At 38.7% G+C, this 12463-nt stretch overlaps 1 protein-coding gene across 4 annotated transcripts in view; it reads left to right on the forward strand.

Annotated features, from left to right (window-relative positions):
* TOMM20 (translocase of outer mitochondrial membrane 20) overlaps positions 1–12463 on the forward strand; it is a 37221-nt gene that overhangs the window by 3248 nt on the left and 21510 nt on the right. For all 4 annotated transcript variants that reach the window (XM_049831569.1, XM_049831568.1, XM_049831570.1 and 1 more), the window contains exons 2-6: positions 2127–2173; positions 2888–2969; positions 3250–3392; positions 4534–10274; positions 10963–11127. In XM_049831569.1, coding sequence (XP_049687526.1) covers positions 2127–2173; positions 2888–2969; positions 3250–3392; positions 4534–4578 — 317 coding nt within the window. In that variant the 3' untranslated portion in view covers positions 4579–10274; positions 10963–11127. The remainder of the gene's footprint in view (positions 1–2126; positions 2174–2887; positions 2970–3249; positions 3393–4533; positions 10275–10962; positions 11128–12463) is intronic.

Consider the following 12463-nt stretch of genomic DNA (forward strand, 5'->3'; position numbering starts at 1 on the left):
ACGTGAACAAGGCTTTAGAGAAGAGGGAAGTTTTTCATTTTCTTGGAGGTTCCTGAGGGAAAACAAAACATTTTTAGTTTGTTTTTTAGGTTTTGGTTGGTTCCCCCACCCCACCCCACCCTGCAAAGCCATTGCTTTTTGCTTGTCATATTACAAATGTAACTTTTGGCTGTGGATAAAAAATTAAGGATATTTTAAAACTAGTGTTGCCAACCAGTAAGGGAAGAATTCCTAAATATCCTTTAGAGCTATTTGGTTTTTGTACTAGTTTTAGCTAGTAGACTTTGAAAGAGATCTGTAAAATGTATGAAGAGGAGGAAGAAAAATTGCATTGGTAATTGGACTTGAAAGATTCTGTAGATCAGTGTTCAGTTTTAAAATCCTGGTGATTCTTCACATTCCTTTACTATTTTCGGGTTGAAGTACATGTTTTCATATGGTGTGATCAGTGGTCAGAAGCTTTTATGAAGTGGTTAGAGTTAGCAGCATGTCTTTTTTTCTTTATCTCTGAATGCTTAACCTGGTGAGTGATACCTGGTGTAGTAATTTAAAAGATGTCATAGTCACACCAAGAAAACACAATTTTCTCCTGAAAATGATGTACAAATGTTAAGCTATTACTCTTTGTACTGTTCATTGATGCTTTCACTGAATGCACTACAGTTGCTACATGGCTTGTTTTGACAGTGAAACATTTCAGATACTACTTTTTTTTATTTAATCTTTAAGGTTTTATGTATTAGCAAAACTGGTTTGCATAGTAATGCAGTTTAAAGTTTTGTGCAAATTAATGCCTTAGAAAACTTGGAGTGAGCTAATCGAAGGCACCAACTTTGAAGAGATAAATTTTTCTTTAATATTGAAAATATCCATAATGATAAAATTATAGTATACTACAGTTCTATATGACACATTTTTCTGTATATGATGCTGTAAAATAACGTACACAGGTCAATAAGTTGTAGAAATTCAGGTGCTAAGCGTTATTAAGGTATCGTAGAAAGTAAAAGGGTGAACTGTGTAGTTAGAATGTGAACTCCCTTTATATAAAGAACACTTGATGGTGTCCATAGATTGCACATGTTACATTATCACTACTAGGAAACAGTGTTTCTGCATGATTATCACTACTAGGAAACAGTGTTTCTGCATGTCGTTATCATGTGGACAACTGCAGATTTTTAACTTGTTGCCGTTAAAACTTGTAAAATTGTTTCAGAAGAAAAATCAGGACTGTGTGAGAGTTCTTTGTCAACACAGATGTTCACCAAGCAGATGCTGAGGACAAATAGTAAGAGTACAGTTGTTTAACCATAGGCTATAATTGAAAGTTACATTGGTGTAACTATTTCAGTTGATGAACTGATGACTTACAAAAACAATTATTCTAAGGAAATAACTAGTATTACTATAATTATTCTTTCTTGTATGAATAGCTGCTACTATAAAATATCTTTATACCTGTGTAAGTGCATTAAAAGCAAGCTGTATGTCAACTCGATTACACTAGTTTTGCTGGAACAGTGCAACTTTATGCCTTTAGGTTGGGCAATTAAATCTGTAAATGTTTGTTTGCTTTCCTCAGGTTTCAGAAATGTATGCTTTAGTATTGCTCTTGCTGTGGGATGATGAGATACTGCCACATATTTAACTAGTTCCCAAGCCTTTGCTATAAAGCAGCTGGGAAAGTATACTTACATACTGTGAGCTGCTAAAGTTCCTGTTGGTGGTGCACCATTATAGTTCAAAATTAGATAGCCTTGACTTGTAGGCTGTTCTTCTGTGGCTAATCATTGTTAGAAATCCTGTAGAGAAGTCCTGTATTATTACTCTTAATTCTCTTTCGTTCTTCATGCCTCTAGCGCATGAGGTATGCTCTGCTGCAGGCCCTGCACGGTTGGTGTTTACCATAGCCCGCAGGAGAATTGCGATTTTGAGTTGGTATGCTACTGCCAGCCCTCATTAGGCCTCTAAATGATACTTTCTTGGAGAGAGTGGGTTGCAGTCTTGTGTTCAGTTTTCAGTATTTGGAATATATTCCCAGGGTCTTATTTTGAAAATAACTTTGATTTATTCACTATAATCTGAAGGCAAATTAAAAATGTAAGATGTTTTTATCCTTACAGGAAGGAAGAAACAGAAGCTTGCCAAAGAGAGAGCAGGGCTTTCCAAGGTAATACAGTGTTCAATAATGCAGTGCTGTTTTGAAAGATGTTTCATTTGTGTTATTTCTAAGATTTGTTTAAAGATCTGTTTTGATTCCAGCATTACAAACACTTCTGCAGATATGCAGTCTTTAGTTTTTTTACTGCTCACAAATAACCATATGAAATGGTTGTTCCTTTTTTTGTGTCAGATAGAGGCCTTGAGCTAGAAAGTACAACATTTACTGTGTGATTTGATGGTGTTTTCCTCTTTATAGTATGTGCAAGGACTTTTCAGACTTAAAAATCATTGATGGGATACAGCTATAATTGAACCTGATACTTTTTCACTAGAAGTATTTGATTTCTCTTTCCTTATCACCAATGGATCCTGGAAGAAAAAATAGCTTTATCTTCACCAATTTTAAGAAATATAATTGTGATAAACATAACACCTTAGAATTTATATTTGCTACAAAATTTTGTACTTAATAAACTGAGTAGAGCTATTTCAGGCTCTCTCTCTACAGGTGTGTGATGCAATGATATGAGACCTGAGTCTGATTTTCAAAAACATTCCATGTACATTTAACTTAGTGGTGACACTTCTAATTCTTTTTTGCCAGTTGCAGTGTAATAGTATGGTTGTGTGTGTGTTTGATTTCAGTTGAGAATGTTTTCTGCTAACTTGTTTATTAACTGATGTTTAAGGGCCAACTTCAGTTTTACTCTGTGTGTTATAGTTGCCTGATCTGAAAGATGCTGAAGCAGTTCAGAAGTTTTTTCTTGAGGAGATTCAGCTTGGCGAGGAACTACTAGCTCAAGGTAATAGCATAATTTTTTTTGAAGGGTAAGTTGTAAAATAGTTTTTCTTTACCTTTACTAGAAGATGATTTTTATATACTAAGATCTTCTGGGGAGTCAAATTCACCTGGAAAAATCTGTTTACTTGTTTCTAACCTCCTGTGTTCAGAAGATCCAGCAAGGGAGGAGGAAAGAAAAGTGTGGATTGAGTCTCAGGAATTTAATCCACTGTTGATGGATGTTTTATGTAAATACAGCGTGGAAGAAGGTTGATTTCAAAACGTTATGATTTGTCATACAGGTGAATATGAGAAAGGTGTTGATCACTTGACCAATGCCATTGCTGTGTGTGGACAGCCGCAGCAGCTACTACAAGTTCTACAGCAGACTCTTCCACCACCAGTGTTTCAAATGCTTCTAACTAAGCTCCCTACAATAAGCCAGGTATGTGAAACGTTCCCTGTTGTTTTGGGTTGAAAATAATTGAACTACTTCTCTTATCTGCTACATTGGTCTTGAGTATTGTTTTTTGTAATAAGTATTTTGTATGTTTGGTTAGATTAAAAGAAGTTTTTTTTCACATGAAACATTAAGAGGTATATATGAAAAACACCATGTAGCATTAATAGCAAAGAGGGTAAAATAGAAATACAAAACTTCTCTCATGTGTAGGGTATGCTAAGCTCTTCTAAAGTAGAGACGTCTGACTGCGGCTCTGATACTATAACCGGATCCACTGTTTCCCAAATACAGGTTAAGGGATCAGAAAAGCGGTAACTGTCTTGCACTGGGTCTTGAGGGTTTTTTTTTTTTTTGGCGTGGGGTTTTGGTTTTTTTTAATTATATATCTACAAGTGTCTGTAAGTGCTATAAAAGTCCGTTAGAATTAATCTGTTGCCTTTGCTAGCCTGTTGCTTCTGGGCCAGCTATAAACACAAATTGTTAACTAGCACCAGAACACATGACAGCTTTGAAAGATTGGGGGTTTCCCTGATGATAAAAGTGTTCGTAGCTCTGTGTATAAAATGCTCTCCCTTTTTAGCCTGAGTACTGTGCAGGTAACGTTGGTAATATGCTAGCAGGTGAGTCTATTGTGAAATAAATGTTTTACGTTCTTGGAAGTGCAAGGGTGCTGCCTAACGGTGTTACCTCACATAAAGCAGAGACTCGGTGCTGTGCATCAGTCAGCTGTCTTTACAGCTCAGGCCTGGTTACATTTTGGTTTAAGGTTGATATAGTTAGTAAAAACACTGAAAGGTGTCAGGTACACAAGATGTAAACATCTGGGGAAACAATGGAGCAAAAATGTTTCCTTAGAGAACAGTGCCAAAACCACACACAGAGGTAATAGCTTGAGGCTGATAAGATATTATTTATCTGACTTCAGCTTTGTTAGGCGTTGCACAGTAAGTAATTTCTGCAGAACTTGCTTCAAAAACTTATGTCAAATAGATTACTGTTTTTAACAATCAGTTTGCTCAGTAATTACACTGCTTAATGTTCAGTGTAAAATTACATTGCTTGATAATCAGTTGCCTACTGTCAATTTTATGTAATTGTGAATGAGTTTTTCTCCTTCTTACAGAGAATTGTAAGTGCACAGTGCTTGGCTGAAGATGATGTTGAATGAGGTCACACCACAACAGGGGGAAAAAAATGTTTTCTTACCCCAGAAGATGAGCATCACTAGGGGGATAAAGGGGCAAACATAGTAGTTAATGGACTGTGTACCACATCGGGTTCTACCAGAGTTAAAATTAACTTTGTGTAGGTGGGTTTCGCAGGATTTTATTTATTATCCCAGTGAAAAGTGTATTTTGATAAGAATTCATTTTATAAATACACTGTGTTGAGTTATCAAAGTATCACTAACTTCATTATTATTAAAATATGCAGTTGTAATGTTGTACATATAAAGACATAAAACTACGACCTATTAAAAACCCAATGCTCATTTTTGAAAAAACAAAGTTATGGCAATAAAGATTTATCTGCACTTGTGTGTCCCTATAGTACTACTTTAAATTTCAGAACATTTGGGTGTCAGAGCAAATGATCTAAAAATGACTTAACATTAAAATTTATTTTTAGCGTTATGGTGGGGAATGGTAATAGATGACTGGCTGCAGAAAGAATGACAACTCCATTTCTGTCAGGAACAATAACATCCAAAGTGATGCAAGTCAAAACTGTATCTGGGAAACATGAAAGCTCTGTTAATGCAGGTGTCCGAAATAAAGCTGCTTGGAATAGAACCTGGGGCAGATTGTAAGAGCACGAAGGTTGTTTTTTTTTTGGAAAACTTGAAGCCTTTTTGCAAGACAGGCTGCTAGCATTTCAGTCTCTGGTCTTGAAGACCATAGAAAATGGCTCTTAACAGTCTTTGGCATTTGCCTTACAAAAAACTGCACCGATAAGGTAAGACAATGATATCCCCAGGCAAAACTAGCTAGTGGAATTAGAAAGATGTTGTAAAATTTCGGTATGGTGTGATACTGTAAACTTGAATTTAGGTAAGTTTTGCTTTGTCAGTGAAAAGGAGGCAAGTAATATACAGACTCGAGTAGCAGAAGTGTACTTCTGAAAGCAAGTTTTCCATGGATAGGATGCTCTAAATGTCAAAATAGACTGGCTTCTACTGTACTCTGGTTTTGTGCTATTGCCACTCAGGTGGCAGAAGAACCACTTAAAAATTTAGCTTTATATTTTTGGCTTGGTGACTTGTTTTAACTTAAGGAGGAGAATGCTTTGAGGTGTCTCTTTCAGACCAGCTGATAGTTTGTGCTAATGATGCCAATACATTAATAGTAAGGTACTAGGTGGCATAGTCCAAGTAGAAGTGGGATACTCTGAGAGCAGTTTAGCCAACATTCGTATCTGTCTCTGTCTCATTTCAGCCTGGTGTAAGTTTGTGTAAGGGCAGATTCTTCCAAATGGTGAGTCTCAACCTTTACTAAATTGCGTCACACAGAATTTTTGAGACGTTAAGTGGATAGTTTATGGTCACCTAGCAGTCAAATACCTGAGTTTGGGAGTAGAAATGGCTCTTACTGAGTCAGTCTGCTTAGGCAGTTTGCAATGGAAGAGATATTTCCCCTTAACCCCTTGAAAACACAATTTTCAAAGATTTGAGGTGCTATTGAATCTTTCTGTAACATGACAAATACTGAAGCAAATGGCTGGTACAAACAAAAATTTCTTTAACAGCTGGCTGTAGTTTAGTCTTTTTGTTGTGCTTGAATTGTTCAGGTAGTGTAAGGTAAAAGTAAAACTTAGTAGCCATAATCTTCAGGTGATAGTGGCTGGTCTTCTCATTTCCTTTTAATTTATTTTAGAGGGACCAAGTTATTCTGCACCTAGAATACTTAATAAAAATACTGTGAAATTGCAGAAGGTTCTATTTTTAATGAGTACAGTGAGGCTTTTTGGAGGAGTTTTTCTTTTCCTTTCTAACCCTTAAAGGTAGAAAGTAAGAATTCATAGGTTATGCTGACAGAACTGTTAGCATGTTTACCTGCTGTCCTTGCTGGTGGTGGTCGATTCAGTGGAGTATCTTTCTGGTTCAGCTTTTAATGTCGTCTTAAGATAAATCAAACTCTTCCACCCTGCCTCAAAAAACCAAACCCAAACAGCATAAGACCAAAGTGGCACCCTTCCTTCAACCTGAACAATTTTCTACACTCTGGTATAATGATGACAATCTGAATTCATAATTTAGCTTACAGCAAAGCTCTCCTGAGCTACGTATGTTTTAGCAAACTTGAGTGTCAAATCTTCCGATTTCAGTGGAAGACTTGGTGGTAGTCTGATTATGTCTACAAATGGTCATTGCTTTAAGAAACATCATAGACACACATACTACTTTAACCCTGTTTAGTTTTCTTGATCTTGCAAAGTTAGATGCAGGCAAAATTTTAGATAGCATAGGTTTAAATGAAGCCTTAAGTACAAATCTGTTCTCATGTTTGGTAACCCAGAAGTACCTGGTTAGTATGCTAGAACAAGCTCTGATACCTGTTTTGAGTGCCTTGGCTAATAGGGTGGGAATGAGGAATCCTTTTAACGAGGCTTAAGATTTATTTTTTTTTCCCAAAATCTCCTGATGAAGCTAATACCTTACAAACTGAAGACTTGAAGATACTGTCTAGAGTGGGAGTTTGCTGTTGCTCCAACAATGGCAGGCTGACACTGCTATAGCTAGCATGCACAGCCCACACATGTAGGAGGCTGTAATTTAGAACTGGTTTCAGACATAAGCAAAGTACAGGTCATCGGAAGTGCAGCAGTAATGATGGATGCTAGTGCATCAGTAGTAGTAATGCCATTGCGTTAGCTGTGCATAGTACTGTATTTCTTTCCACCTGTGTGAATTAAAAAAAGGTGGAAGTGAGACATTCCAGTTGTGGATTTGCTGGTGCTGAGCTCACAGCTGCTGGTGAATAAGATCTGTAATCTTATTTTACTGCAGGTAAAACTGCTAATCTTTCTCCCAGAAAGAGCCATCTTCCCTTCTGTGGTGCTCCAAGAACAAGGCACTTGTTTTCACTACTAAGAGGATTTCTCATAAAGGAAATCAAATGTCTGTTTGTTTTATGTTGGGCAGTCTCATATCATCAGTTACGAGCTTCTCCGGCAGCTTTCATAGGAAAAAAAACCTGGCTAGTTTCATGATCATGCAGGACTACCTTTGATGTCTCACCATTAAGTTTTCTAGATAATGGAATCGAATCCAAAACCAGAGTGATCAGGCACACAGTGAATCATCTGGCACTAATTTCCTTACCCTGGGGGATGACAGAATATTATTGTTGCCCTTAACTTGAAAAATGGAGAAGTCCCAGCCCTGCTGTGTAGGAGGCCAGCCAGCCATCATCAAAGTAAAGCTCCAGATATTTATGCACCCAGAAGAATCTTTCTAAAGTTTCATTTGTACATCTGTTGATGGTGTGTTTAAAGTCCCTTAGGCTGAACAGTGGCCCTACATGACCGTTGTGTTAAAATTAACATGAGTTAAACTTCAAGGGAATCTTTGAAGTGGTCACTAAGTGCTTTTAGTGAGTGTTTCAAAGGCATGTTGTACTATGCACCCATGCTTCTGCGTTTTTTAAAATACGGCTATGAAAAGGGCTGATGTGAAAAAAAAAAATAATTTCTTCGAGGCTTCTGTTGTACCCAAGTCCTGGTTTGGTTTTTAATTTGTGTATTTACGCTGACCAGTGTAGCTTATGGTCTCCCTTATGCAGTGACCAATAAAAGCCTGTCAGCACAGCAGTCAAATCTGACCGAAAGCCCGTTGGAAAGAGCTGAAACTTGTGCTTAATCCACAAGCAGTGGGCTAGCTTTCATCAGAGGCACTCCGGAAACTGAGCTTCTGGTGTTTTCTGCATTTGTACCAAAACGGAGCTTCCTAAAGAAGAAGATGTGGACATCTGATGCTGTTCTTGGAGGGCAGAGTTTGCCATGTGCTGTGTATGAATGTGTGAGTGAAGCCATAGAAAACAGCTGGCCCTTCCGTGATGTTTCTGTACCAAACTGTCCAGCATACTGGCACTAGGTAATGGGCAGCTTTTTCAAAGTACAGTGGTTTCTGTATTTTCTTGAAAAGAAAATTCAGGTTCTCACTTCTTTCCCTGCAGTAGGAGCTTGAAGGTGCCAGTTTTACAGAATATTTACTGGACAGCTTTCGATAAGGTCACTCCCTTGTTTTCCAATCACTGCTGTAACCTAATAATCACGAACTCTTAAAAGCCTCTCCACTGTAAGCTTTTGACTCCAGACACATAGTTCCAATTCTTGTTTTGTAAAGGCCAGGCCTTGATTTAATGGGTTGTCAGATGTATGTCATCCTGCAGCGCTTGCTCACAATTGCCATTATTTCCCTTACACCCTAAGGATGTTCTTGACTCATCTTTGGGGTGAGAGGATGGCCGTTGGTGCTCGCCCACTGCACGATAGTTGCTCAATGGAGTGTTGTTGCAGCTAGCACAATGTTGCTAGAGCCTGCAAATCTGTCCGGATGGTCCATGCTGCAAGACAGTTATGAGGGGCTTTCGTGTATGAAATTTCTACTGTGCATGGAGGCAGAAAACAGCTGAAGTCAGATAGTTCTGCCTTTTCACAACTTGGACTCTTACAATTAAAAACTAGATTTGGTCACACTATCATTTGAGCAGGTCTTAATCTAAACAGCAGAGGGCAGTTTTGCACACGTTCTGTGCAAGCTCATCCTGCAAAATCTTAATTTTTAGAATCTTCCTGACTGGTGAGGTGATGCAATGCAGCATTTTGTCCAGACAAATTTGGCACAGTGTATAAGACGGGATCAGTGGGGCAGCAGTGACGTGTTTCTACTGACACCTAGTTCTGGCTTTTTAAATCCTGTGTTTTTGGTTTGTTGTGATGACATGATTAGAAGGATTTCCCTTTTCTTTCTCTCTATCCCTCAACATAAACCAGGTATATAGATAAGCCAGCTGCATTGTACGACTTAAACTCTGCAACAAAATGTAACTGAATCTCATTCCCAGGCATGCAGGAGAAGAGTTTTCCCCTGCCCAGCTGTGATTTTTCTGGATGAGTTTTGCTAGCTGGAGTGAAAGGAGAGCACTTGTTAACTGCAGTAGGGGTGGGAGAGAAATCTGCATCTTGAGACTCTGCCTGGAGTTGGACTCCAGCTGTGCTGGCCCGTGTGAGAAGGGTCAACAACAACAACAACAAAAAAAAAAAAAAAAAAAAAAAAAAAGGCAAGATGTTATATGTTGGTGACAGGATGCAGTTTCGTTGCTGGTCGAATTTCAGCTTAAGGTGGCAAAATCTACTCACCCTGTAGCTGGATTGTAGTCTACAATCCTGTAGCTGACTTGAAGTGAGCTGGTGGGGTCTCTCTCATGCCTTGGAGGCAGCTATTTGTATTGTAGCCGCATCCTGGCTTGGGACCAAATCTTGACTACTCCTGCACCTCAGGAGGGGGTTTTCTCTGCTTCCTGGGCTCTGTTTGCAGGGGGAAAGTTTATGTTTATGCCATACAAGTAAATGGAAGTTTTCAGCCCTTGTAGCTGTTGATCAGCATTTTTCCAAACATTCACCTTGTTAGTAAGAAATTTTTCAAAGTCTGCTTAAAACATGGCAAGTATCTAGAGAAAGAGAGCTGTTTAGTAAGAGGTACTGTCTCTGCAAACTATGCTTCTCCTTCCTTAGGTCAATCTGGATATGTTGCACCCTGTAAGATAGCCTGGAAGATACAGAAATTTACTGTAACAAACCAATCTGTTTGCCTGTTTTGGCATGTATGTAAAAGCGCATTTCCTGGAGCTCTGAAACAACCTGGTTAGCATCTTTTGTTGTATTTAATATTATTTAATGAGAAGGAATGTACATTCAGCTTTGATGATTAAAATGACAATGATTATTGCATGAATTTGTTAATTATAATTCAGTGACTAATTAAATGGAGAAATGGAGAAAAAGGATTCTTGAGCAAGCATGTTCTTTGAGAAACTGTCCTCTGGTGTTTTAAATTGATAGTACATGCCTAATCAATTCATAATAGTATCTCATTATTGGTGGGAACAGTCTGGTTTTAATGGAAATTCACTTTCACCACACATTGACCTGGTATAATGTAATTGCTTGGTCCTGCAAGTTACTGCAATGAAGACTACTAACTCCTAGAATTATTAATTTATAGTTTTTGCCTATATAAAGAAGAGAAGCCCCATCTGACCCAAGGTTGCAGCCTCCATGTTTATTGAGTTCTAGTTCAGGTGTTTGCTATAATGACACTCAGGTGAATTTGCATGATAATGAGGGGTTGCTATTTGATTTACATTTCATTTGCTTTTATCTCTCCATCTGAAGTTTTGAGCTTTAACATCAGGTCCCTTGGCTTATGTTAGAAGTTGTCTGACAGAACTAAGGGCCCTTTTTTACTTCTCTGTAGGGATGTTATCTACTGGCCATTGGCACTGGCAGAATTCTTAGCATGAAATTATTATTATTACTTCTGTATCAGCAGAGATGTGTGTGGCTCTCTGAAGAATCTGTCAAGATGAAGTCTCTGCTTCTGCAAGCTCACAGCCTGCGGTCCTGATCCTGTAATTTACTCTGCATGGTCCTTTCCTCATGGAAACCAAAGCAGTCAAGAGCAGGACATTGGGACAGTGACACAGGAAGGGAGAAGGTAAGGTTTAGGGTAGTATGATTGTTTTGGTAGTTATTGGGTGGGTGTTTTGTTTATCTGAATTATGGATAAAGCCCTAAAGCTTGCTCCTCTTCTACATGGCATTATTTTTAGACTGGTTGGCTAATCAGTGCTAGTTACTAGTATCGTCAGGAAAAAACAGAGCTCAACCAACCATAGACCTGCTTATAAATCATGAAACCTACCAAAAGGAAAAAAGTATTAAAGGCACTCTATAATTGAAAAGATTGGAAGCACAACCCACCCCCAACTGAAATCAAATAACATGAACGGTAGAGCACTGGGTTAATTACTCTGCTGGCAGTCCTGCAGTTCATAAGTGGCTTCTGCATTGTAAGTGTAAGAAGCAATCTTTCAGAAATCTGGCTTGCTGTTTGATAGCAACTTTAAAAGGAACTCTGACTGTTCTGTCAAAACTTAGTAATCAGCCTACACCATAGTGCCTGAAATTTGGTGACACCCTTATGCAAATAGGAAAGCTGGGACATAGGTATTAAGCAGGCATAAATAAGGCAAACAGCAGTGCAGTGAGTCAGCGTCCATCCTAGATGTTGGATTGCAAACTGAATACATGACAACCTGATAAAACGGTTGAAAACTGGAGAGGTACTTTACTGAGAGAAAGTTGTAGCCTAGTTGTGGACAGCTGACCCATCCTTAAAAACAATGTAGCCTTCTAAAACTTGCTTCTGATGCTCAAAGTCCTCATGGTTAGAGCAGATGTTATCTGTTGGCCAGGATGGCTCCATCCTCCTTTTTCTGCTTTGGAGCCAGTATCTGGAAAGGAGAGAAGGATATGCCTGGAAAGAGATGGGTATGTGGTAGCCATATATCCAGAAGGTCTGGTCATCAAACTGGTGTGTCCTGCCACCCTCAAGAACCAACAGACTGTCTGGTTCTTAGTGGGAGCTTCAGCTTATCACTCGGGCACCTTGGCTTCTCTGGGCAACCGTGGAAGTAAGTGCTGGTAAGTTAAATTGGTTTTCTAAAGGGTGCAGAAACCCTGGGATGGAATCTGTTGATATTGGGGCAGTGCTCTCTCCATGCTTTTTGTCATAAAATGTGAAGCAGGGAAAACAACTGGCTTCTGTGTAGAATCCCTCCCTTCATTTCAGTTGTTTCCAGGATGGTGTTTGTTATGAGACTCTGTCAAGGTCAGGAGCAGTGTTTTCTCTGCTGGGTTGCCCTCAAAATATTGCAGCAGCAGGCCTGATTGATAATATTTGTCATTAGACTGTAGATCTCTTCACAGATGGGTGTCTCCTACCTTGGGCAGCACATTTTCAATGAAACAGTGATCTCACCCTGATTTCAA

Source organism: Accipiter gentilis, chromosome 28 (genome assembly GCF_929443795.1).
Source record: "Accipiter gentilis chromosome 28, bAccGen1.1, whole genome shotgun sequence".
Taxonomy (NCBI): Eukaryota; Metazoa; Chordata; class Aves; order Accipitriformes; family Accipitridae; genus Astur; species Astur gentilis.